General features: G+C 40.4%; 2 protein-coding genes across 3 annotated transcripts in view; both read left to right on the forward strand.

The window, feature by feature from the left end:
- Positions 1–7,048, forward strand: part of UBA6 (ubiquitin like modifier activating enzyme 6) — a 29,887-nt gene extending 22,839 nt beyond the window's left edge. The window contains exons 29-33 of one of the 2 annotated variants that reach the window (XM_008635627.2): positions 741–934; positions 2,061–2,188; positions 2,949–3,036; positions 3,411–3,505; positions 5,735–7,048. In XM_008635627.2, the coding sequence (XP_008633849.1) occupies positions 741–934; positions 2,061–2,188; positions 2,949–3,036; positions 3,411–3,505; positions 5,735–5,870 (641 nt within the window). In that variant the 3' untranslated portion in view covers positions 5,871–7,048. Of the gene's footprint in view, positions 1–740; positions 935–1,216; positions 1,338–2,060; positions 2,189–2,948; positions 3,037–3,410; positions 3,506–5,734 lie in introns of those variants that run through there. The other variant, XR_001862778.1, reaches the window with a different exon arrangement.
- An 811-nt stretch (positions 7,049–7,859) lies between these two features.
- Positions 7,860–10,019, forward strand: part of CENPC (centromere protein C) — a 30,541-nt gene continuing 28,381 nt past the window's right edge. Inside the window, exon 1 of the mRNA XM_017736738.1 lies at positions 7,860–7,937. Within this exon, the coding sequence (XP_017592227.1) occupies positions 7,860–7,937 (78 nt within the window). The remainder of the gene's footprint in view (positions 7,938–10,019) is intronic.

A 10,019-nucleotide genomic window follows, 5' to 3' on the forward strand; every position in this document is an offset into this window, starting at 1 on the left:
GCGTGTAATCACAACACTGATGTCAGTGAGCAGGCAGCAGCAGGGAATTGAACCCTTAAGGAGGGGAAGGGTGCTGGCTGGGTCCCAGATGGACTGCAAGTGATTCGGGTTTGAGAAGGCGGAAAGTCACTACTTAGAGCTCTCAGTCTGAAATGATCCTAAATTGTAAAGACTGTTAAGAGTCTTCCTCAGCATCTTCTAGATGTTAAAATGAGGATGCTTGGATTCCATTTTTGTGCCTGGCCACATGAAGAGGTCATTGGGCAACAACTACAAGCAAGCTTTTTTAGCCCATGAATCCGGGAGAAAGATAAGCTTATCTCTAACTCATCCCATGGAGTGTCAATCCAAAACTCTGACTCCAATGCTACTGAGTCCATAGTGAAATTTTTGCAGATAAACTAAGCTTTAAAAGGGAATTCTCACAGGATGGAGCTTTAGTGAGGTGGGATATATGTGTAACATCCACAGGAATGTTCAAAATCTGTTCTTGGTGGTGCGAAGAAAGTAAAATTACAGTGCTCTGTTGATGTTCATTTCATTATTCACTTTTAGCTAGTGGTATTGAAAGGGCATTTCTGCTTTCAGCAGAGGAAAACGAGTAAGGCACCAAACTCAAACTCCAGGATGTGAAATTTTTAATTTGTTAAGATTCTAGATTTAATTTGTTCCTATAAATTATGTTTAGGACATCTTCAGTTTTCTAATAAAATTTTTGCTCTTTTTTTTTTAATGAACAGCCGACTTGCAAATGAAGCCCATCTCCTTTGAGAAAGATGACGATAGTAATGGGCACATAGATTTCATAACAGCGGCGTCAAACCTGCGAGCCAAGATGTACAACATCGAACCAGCAGATCGGTTCAAAACAAAGCGCATTGCTGGAAAGATTATTCCTGCCATTGCAACAGCTACTGCTGCAGTATCGGGGCTGGTGAGATTGATTTTTAAAATGCATATTTCTTTCTCTTACTGTTTCTTGCCTAAAACTGCTGTTGTCTCGGTATTGATTACTGCTACCGAGGCTCATTTAAAGAAATGGATTTGTATCCATTGACCTAATAGAAAAGGTCATGCTTGGTTCTAGATGTGGTTGAGGAATACATGTAGTGCAGGTAGCTCAGTGTGGAGCTGCAGTGCCAGCCAGAGATTGAGCTCTGGGTGGGAGCCTCAGGCAAGAGGTTGTGCACTGATGCTGACCCTTTGCACAATAAAGGGCACGGGGACCTGTGGCTCAGCCAGGTGACCGGACACTCAGAGACACAGCAGGAGCCGAGGACTCAGCTGGAAGACCCTGGACTGTCGAACACACAGACTGTGAGGGTACAAAAGCCCAGGTAGTCCTTTGTTCAGGGCCCCTTCTCCGAGGCACCAGCTTGAGCTGTTATTCCCTTGCTACACCATGATAAATATACTTAAAGAAACCAGAAGTCTGAGGCTCTGCTATGGGAAACCCAGGGTTGAGCCAGCAAGGAAATCTTGTCTGGCTGTGAGAGTGGGATGAGTAGCAAGGCACCCATTGAGAAGCTGCCCACTGTGAATTCAGTCCCAGCAGTGAAAATCTTGGGTGGTGTGAGTATGGCTGCTGGACTGGCTCCTGAATAGTCAAAAAGGGAAGTTTCCTTAACATGGTGAGCCTTTGGTGCTTTTATTTTTGATTTGCTGCACAGAAAGATGGGTTGGAATTCAGCATTTTGGTTTGTTTTCTGCCATTAACACTAACTTCCATCAGAATGCCACTGCCAAGAGTGGAAAGGATGTGTTCTGTAGTAGTTCGCATTCAAGCATCTCAACAGAACCTCATGCTTTGTGGAGGTTTCATGAACCAAACAATTTTGGAAGAGTACCACATTAAGAACAGTATTGAATGTTTTAAAGTATTTCCCTTGGCAGCAACAGAATTATTTCTATGGCATAGTGGGTTGCATTTCCATGTTATTTACTCTGCTGATTGGATAAAGGCTGATCTCGTTAACAACTTTCTCTGTAGTTGATGGCCTCTTTAACTACACCAGAATTGATAACACAAAGCCTAATAAGTAAATTCTAATTTACTGCAGGTTGCACTGGAACTCATCAAAGTTGTGGGTGGCTACACAGCTGATGCATACAAGAACTGTTTCCTGAACCTAGCCATTCCCATAATGGTCTTTACAGAAACTGCTGAAGTAAGAAGAACAGAAATCAGGTAGGAAGGACAATGGCAGTATGTGGAAACCTACTCATTGATGCTTAGAACTTGCTGAGCCATTCCAACAAGTGTGAAGCTTGAATAGTTACTAAATCCAGATATCCAGATTAAGACCTTATGTGCTCACATAGCAGAGCTATGATGGAACCACAGCTCATGGCCATATTCCAGTTAAGCATTCTAGATATTCAAGGTTATTTTTTTGTTGTTCAAACTTGGAAGATGTTAAATTACTTCATGCTTGCTATCAAACTCTGCTGTCCACTTACTGTGTACTACTAGAGGTGTAAGTGATCCTTGTAATACTGCCAAGGGTGTCCTGTAATGCATTGCCCAAGAATTTCCTGTTTGGAAAATGTAGCCCATATTCATCTGTCCTAATTTAAAAAATAGTGTATTTAAAGGCTTAGTTTTGTTTTCAGTGGAAGATGTTACTTGTGAGGCTTTAAAAATCTAGAGAAGGTAGATGTGTGGCATTGTCCTTAGGAAACATAAATTGTTCAATACAAGAGCTATTTTTCAGTTGGTCTGAAAACTCAGTAACTTCATTGTCAGATACCATGTTTACTTGGAGGTCTTACTGTGTCTTGTGCTTAGCACGGTCAGAGGGCTGGAGAAATGGCAGCAGAGAGGGAAGAGATTTTTGCTCAAGATTAAATAGCACATCACTAAGAAGACATGGCAGTTCTTCAATATGCTTTTAAAGGAAATGACTGAGTTCACATTCTAAAGTAACAACCTTTCACTTTTAAAACAGAAATGGGATATCATTTACCATCTGGGACAGGTGGACAATTTATGGGAAAGAGGATTTTACTCTGTTGGACTTCATAAATGCTGTCAGAGTAAGTTATCTACTGTCCTTGGTTAATACAAGACAAGAGGAAAGGAGTTTCTTGGTTTGGGTTGTTGAACTGTGTTTCGTTTTGTTTTTTATTTCCATCAAGTTACTGTTCAAACCAGAATAAATTTAGTAATAACTAATGTCAATGGGAGTGTCTCTAAGTAAAAGGCATCCAAGCCTGTTTTCAAATTCTTTGTTAATTCATTTGCCTCAAATGTATCTTAATAAGACTTCTGTCAGTGTCCATGCATTAGAAGGTTTTCTGGTGTGGATCCTATGGATTGGAATAATTAGCTATAGTATTAGCAGCAGTAGTATCTGCTGCTCTGGGCAGATGTTCTGGTCTTCTAATAAGTTTTAATTTGTGAATTCCAGGAGAAGTATGGAATTGAACCAACTATGGTTGTACAAGGAGTCAAAATGCTCTATGTTCCTGTGATGCCAGGCCATATTAAAAGACTAAAGTTGACGTAAGTATAACTGGAAAATGGATTTAGTGACACAAGCGCACATATAAATTATGCTCAATGGTTGTATCAAAAGGACGTGTGTCTTACAGCAGTGTTTTCTCTCAAAGTGGTTTCTAGTCATTAATACTTTGGAAAGAAAACACATAATTTGTTTCTTTTGTGAAAAAAAAAAAAGAAAAAGAGAAAGTGAATTAACTTCTGTGATGAGGAAAGGAGACTTGCAAAATGCTGCTTTAACTGTTGAATACCAGAATGAGAAAGCTAAAGAAGTCTGACAGTAATTTTTGGGGGGGAAAGAATGCACCATGGTTCAAGCAGAACAAGACTACTAGAACCTTTTGAAACTGGCTTAAAACTACTGCTGATATATAGCAACTTAGCTCTGAAGGAGTTAATGTGTTGCTTGCAGTTCAAGATTTCTGGAAGTCTGTTCAGTTATAGTACTTGCTTAAGATTCTACACCACTTTAGCCCTTTTAAAAGATGATATTCACAAAGGCTTTGCAATGCTGTTACAGACAGGAAGTTGAGGTATTGCACACTGGCAGTTTGGCAGAATGTGAAGGCAGGACATTGAGTTTTGACTGAAGGCCTTTGCAAAATAACAGCCAAATCTCACCCAGGTTTAGTTCTGCTTTACACCTGTTGATTGAACTACTTTAGCTCAAAATCTGTTCTTTACAGCTCCTCTGAAGTGTGTGCTGGTCAGTGCTCACAGGCTTTGCTGAAGCAAGTTGATGCACTGCTCAGTACTGTTTTGAGGGCCTGCCAGTAGGTAATATTAGGCAAAGTAGTATGAGCAAGCCTCTTCAAACTCCCAAGAAGAGCCTCTAAGCTGCAGAGTGCCTGGCATACTAAGATGAGAATTTACACCCTGTCTCCAAAGAAGTTGCTTATATGCTTTCTCTTACAGCTGTATAAATAATTTTGAGTGAGGGGGGTATGTAATGAAGTCAAAGTTATGGTGTGAAGCTGCCTTCTTATGAGTATCAGCGTTTCTTACTACTCTAAGATTTGAGTCCAGCTTTTCATGGAGTAACAGTGGCTTGGGGTTCTGTTACAAACAGTCCCAAAAGCTTTGGGATATTTGCACAGCAAACTGTGGTCTTGCTTGCATGTTTGTTTTTTCTCAAGTTGTTTTAAATCTTGCTGTAATATAACAAGCATTATCAGACTGCTTATTCATTTCAGAATTGCAGCATTAACTGATGGCAAACTCCTTAAAAGCAAGTTTTAGAGACATAGTAGCTTAGGACTACCTCATGGAAATGAATATGACCTCAGTATCTCTGCTGAGAAGAGGCTGCTTTGTGTTCTTGCAAGGAAGCAAGTACTTTGAGGAAAGCAGCTTTTTGACCTGCACACTAAGGCATATCCAGAGGGGAAATCCTTCTCTAGGTGGCCTGTGAGGAATAGAAGTGAGTGACGCTATTCCCCCAGCTTCCTAGCATTTGAGCTGGCCTCAGGAACTAGTGCAAGAAAATAATTTTGAGTCATCCACAGATATGTGATGAAAGTCAGGTTGGCTGACCTCCTTCAATATTCCAGTGTGCAACTTGCAAGCACTGGCTGCAGCTTTTGAGAGTGCAGAGGGCAAATGGGGAAAGTTGCACTACCACGTGACATACTTACAGAGTTTGAACTCCCACTGTGGTCATGAAGAAAGAAGTCCCAGATCATGGCTTGCTTTTCCCCCTCATCACTCTTCACCTTTGAAATTCAAGGATTTAACATCTTAACCCCAACAGTTGATTACTTTCCATCAAAACTTACAATCTAGTGTCTGCACTGCTATGGTTCTTCCTAATGCATTAAAACTGGTGTTTATTGGTAGACAGAAAACTTACTCCTCTTCATTGACCCAAATCCTACACAGAAGCTAACTTTACCTTGTGCCTCAGTAGGATGCTAAGGGGAAATTGTTTCTGTGAGGAATCCCATCTGAAAGTGGCCATGTGCTCTTCTCTTTTGTACTGGGCACTTGTGGAGGAACAGTGTAATAGCTCACTAATGGGCTGTGTCTATCAGAAAAATGGAGTATGATGTGCTGAAGCTCAGGTGGAGGAACAACTTTTGTATCAAAATTTAGAGGTGGCTTATTCTCTATTTTGATTTGGTCTGTAGTATGCCGGGCCAGTACGTACTGCTGGCAGTGAAATTCCTTCTGGCCCCGAATTCCCACTGCCAATCCTCCTGGTGTGTTTACAAACTGTTCTTCATTTCTTTATAGGATGCAAAAGCTTGTGAAGCCATCAGCTGATAAGAAGTACGTGGATTTGACAGTATCATTTGCTCCAGAGACTGATGGAGAGGAAGACTTGCCAGGGCCGCCAGTGAGATACTACTTTGTTCAGGAAGACAATTGATGGTAGAGACACAAAAGTCACTCATGGACCATTTGTTCTGAAAGGAGTGTGCTAATTTGCAGCTATTAAAGATGGTACTATATACTTCTTTTTGGTGAAGCCTTAATTAAATGGTGAAAATCAGTGGCTCTGCACTGAAGACAAACTGATTTGTTTCTTCTGCTCCTGTGTTCTTCAAACCTGTTTGCTCAAAGGAGGATTGGTCACTCCATGAAATGGAATGTCCAGTACAGTCCTTACCTTAAAGACAAGATTTGTATTGAGGAAAGCAAGAAGAACAGTGAACCTAAGAATGGCCCCTATGTGCAAATTAGGCATTGCTTAGGGAAGAGTCCAAAAAATAGGAGAAGCACCATTTTATGATATTCCTGGTGTTCTAAGAACATCTCAAATTCATTTCATATGTTACTTAATTCTCAAACAAGAATTTCATTCTTGCCATCTACACATGAGATTTAACCCACCTGGAAGGCTTAAACTCCCACTTAAAAGCAGAGGAACTGGTTCTTGTGTGGATGGTTAGTGGTGCCGTGGTCAGCGCAGCTGTCTTGTGTCAGTCTCAACATGGAAACATAGGGAGGAGGTGTGAATTGTCAAAACTCCCCTGAAGTTCAGAGAGCTGGAAATGTTGATTATCTGCACTAAGACTGTTCTTTGTGGAATACTGCAGTATGGGGAAAGTGAAAACCTATTGGAGAGCCGAATTAGCACTTTCAACAATAAAACTTGGTCTTCAACAAAGAGAGAATGTGGTTGAACCTTTCTGCCCTCATCAAATTAAAATCACATGTAGCACTTGATAATTTTAAAGGGAGGAAAAGACAAATGCCTCTGGATGTTTGTCACAGCAGACAGTTTCCTCAGCTGCTCCTTTTGGTATCATTTCCCTATAGCGAATCATTGTGCTGTACACCTGTCCTCAGCACAAGTCTGAGCTTTACTGAACAGTGAGGTTTTAACCTTCATTGGTCAGTTACTGGGATATCAAAGTGTAAAAATTCTGCTTAATTGGAAATCATTATGAACTAGTTTTGTTGCTGTGGTGAGGCAGAGGTGTGTTACAGAAAAATCATAATTTAACTCTATCATTTAAACACTGGATACTTGAGGTGGCTTTTTTTTCTCCCCATCATGGTAGAGCAATGTGAGGTTAGAATAAAAACTTACAAACTGAAAAACCTTCTCATGTGTTTAAGCTTTAGAGACTGTTATTGTACATTATGTCGTGCAGCTGTTGCAAAAGCTATTAACAGCTTAGCTGTTTATCCTCAGTCATAATTGATTAAGCTTTAGGAATGTCTTCACATTTAATGAACACTATTGGTCAGGAGTTTTATTTCTTTTTTCCTTCTCCGTCAGGAATAAGTCAGGTATTAAGGTTGGGAACCTGTATACCAAGATGTATAGAACTGAGTAGCTGGAATCAATACAATTATGTCAATATTTTGGATTCAGTCTTATGTGCAGGATATCTTGTGGAAGGTGTATATAGTTTTATAGTTACTTTAGTTTATTGCTGTAATTTTCTAGATTAATAATACTGCTTTTTAAACTGCCTAGTTTGCTTTTTTAAAAACTTCTTTTAGAGAAACTTTTTGAAACACGAGAAAAGGCGACTACATTTAGAGTGCAGAGGAAGCATAAGCAGACAGTAAGTTTCCACTTCTAAATAACAACTAAAATATATTTCAGTGTGGCAGTATTAGAATCTGAATTGTTAACTGGTATCACTAATTAGTGCTAAGGATCACTTAAAGGTTTAGGTCAAGTTGAAAACACTGTCATCTCTCATATTTGGAGGCTGGGAAACAAAACTTTGAGTAAGTATACTCTGATACATTAGTGTGGCGTTAACATCATGCTTGTGCTTTTGAAATAAGCAGCATTTAAAAATAGTGAAGTACTATTCTAGAATGCTTTATGACTGTCCTCAGGGTTTCAAGTGCACTGTCAGATGTAATTCATGCAATGGCTTTTATTAATGACAACATGAGCACCTTTGAGAGCCTTGTAAAAAGTCCAGGTCGAGGCTGGCAGGGATCACAGCCAGAATTTGCAGACATGGCTGTATCGTTATGCCGCTCCTTATTGTGTGTGTCTGTTGGATGGATGCTCTGTGGATGGGTTCTGCTCAGTTAAAAAGTTGGTATGGAAAAACTGAAAATGCACAATGGCTCTAGATATCTATTAGCACACCTTTAAAATTTTTTGGATATAAATTAATCTAGGTAAAATCTCACAACTAGTAACTTCAAGAGGACTTTCTGTAGAAGAAGTTGGCATGTTAGGTGTCCCATTAAAACTGTTTGTTGTGTTTTAAACTTTTGAATTGCTGATACGGAGACTGAATGTGTTTATATTGAAGACTGTGCAGTGGTGTGTGCTGATTCAGTGTGCATTTGTGTTTGACAGAGCCTGTTTCCCAGTCTGTTCCTCCTTTTTATCAAAAGTCTCTGCAGGTGCTCAGCGTGATCACACTAAAAAGGCTCTGTCAAACTGGGCAAGTGAATTTTGGGGTGCTGATCTTCCAAATCTCCAACATTGTCACTAACAGTGCTACCCAGCTAGAGGGTTGTAGTATTACCTGGAATCTGAGAACTGCTTTTTCTCTTTCTTTTTTTTATTCATTGCAATGAAAGCTTGTATTTGTCTAGGACTGTTTGATGCACTATGCTCGTGGAGCAGCTAGAGCATGCTGTCTTCCTGCAGGAGTGAAGAACTGTCTTTCCGCTAGAGCACTTCAAATAGCTTTCCCTCAAAATGTTACTCTTTGAGAGAGCAGTTGATTTGCCAGAGTTAAGTTTTATATGCTTTCTTGAAGAGTTTGTTCATATTTACACCAGCTTTCCCTGAATGGTTACCACTCTTAATAGATGCAGGAATGTTTGTGCATGCAAAGCATTAAGCAGCCAGCTCAACTTTTTTCTGGTTAGGTAACATATTTCTTCAATGTTAGGAGTAATGAGGATTCTGTGTGAGGGTCTCAATACAGTTAACAGGACTGCTTTGGTGGATCAGATGGGTTTAGGCTTTTATTATCTATACCACGAGTAAAAAGTAGATGTCCATATTATTTTCCCACCCTTTTCCTATGTACAGGGAATATGTGACTGCTTATTAAAAAGATAAAGCTATTCAAGAATAGTGATATGTAGGAAGAACAACTCTGGCACCAGTTGGGCCTCTGTCACCTCTTCATGGCTTCTCAAATCCTGAAATAATGTGGGTTTGAGCTAGGCAGAGGGTTTGTACATCTGACAGACTTGTTGTCAAACACAAAGATTTTAGGTAAGTTCATGACTTTCATGTTCTTAAATTTTCCTTGTTTCTTTGGAACAATATGGATGTAGGCTAGTTGTTTTAAGAAATGAACTGATTTTCAGCCAAGAGCTGAACTTGACAGTTTATCAGTTCCTGTGCAATTAGAGAAAGTGTATGTGCAGCACAATGCGGCAACCTAAGCCTTTGTCCAAAGATTGATAAATTTGACCAGAGACCTTTTTGAGCACTTATTTTTGTAAAGATATACTGTGTGTGGTTGATGAAGCAGCTGGTGCAGTTGCTTATCCATGGTGCATGAAGCTGATTGAAGCTCAAGCTTAAAGGTGCAGTGAGTTCCAGGACTGGTAACAGCAGTAGAGCTGTGTTGCTGCCGTGTATCCTTTGGATGGCACAGGTGAGAGACAGGGAAGAAGCGTTAAGTTCCCACTTCTCCCAGCAGCGTATGAGTTTCAATTTCATACTGAGGGGAAAAGCTGCAACTCTGACCAGATGCATACTGAGCAGCACCATCCCTTTAGTGGTCAGAAAGACTAGGAATAACGAGACCTCGTGTTCCGGTCGCAAGTGTGTGATAAAAAGCATCACTTAAAACTATTTTTTTTGGGCACTGTTTTGCCGGCACTGTAAGGTACTGCGGCCTTACGTTCTCAAGCCGTTGTTTGTTGCTCACTGTTGAGTTCTTCAGTAGAGTTCTAAAGAAAAAATTGCCTCGCCCCGTGGTGACAATGAATGTTTTGTAGCGTTTAGAAATGCGAGGATTTGAACTGGCGTTTCCCACGGGGGAAATAAAAGAACGGGAAGCGTCCCCCGCCCGTCCCCTCAGAGAAAGGCGGGCAGGAAAGGGGCGCGGGGCGGGAAGCGGTGGCA

This window comes from Corvus brachyrhynchos, unplaced genomic scaffold (genome assembly GCF_000691975.1).
Source record: "Corvus brachyrhynchos isolate BGI_N302 unplaced genomic scaffold, ASM69197v1 scaffold175, whole genome shotgun sequence".
In the NCBI taxonomy this organism is placed as follows: domain Eukaryota; kingdom Metazoa; phylum Chordata; class Aves; order Passeriformes; family Corvidae; genus Corvus; species Corvus brachyrhynchos.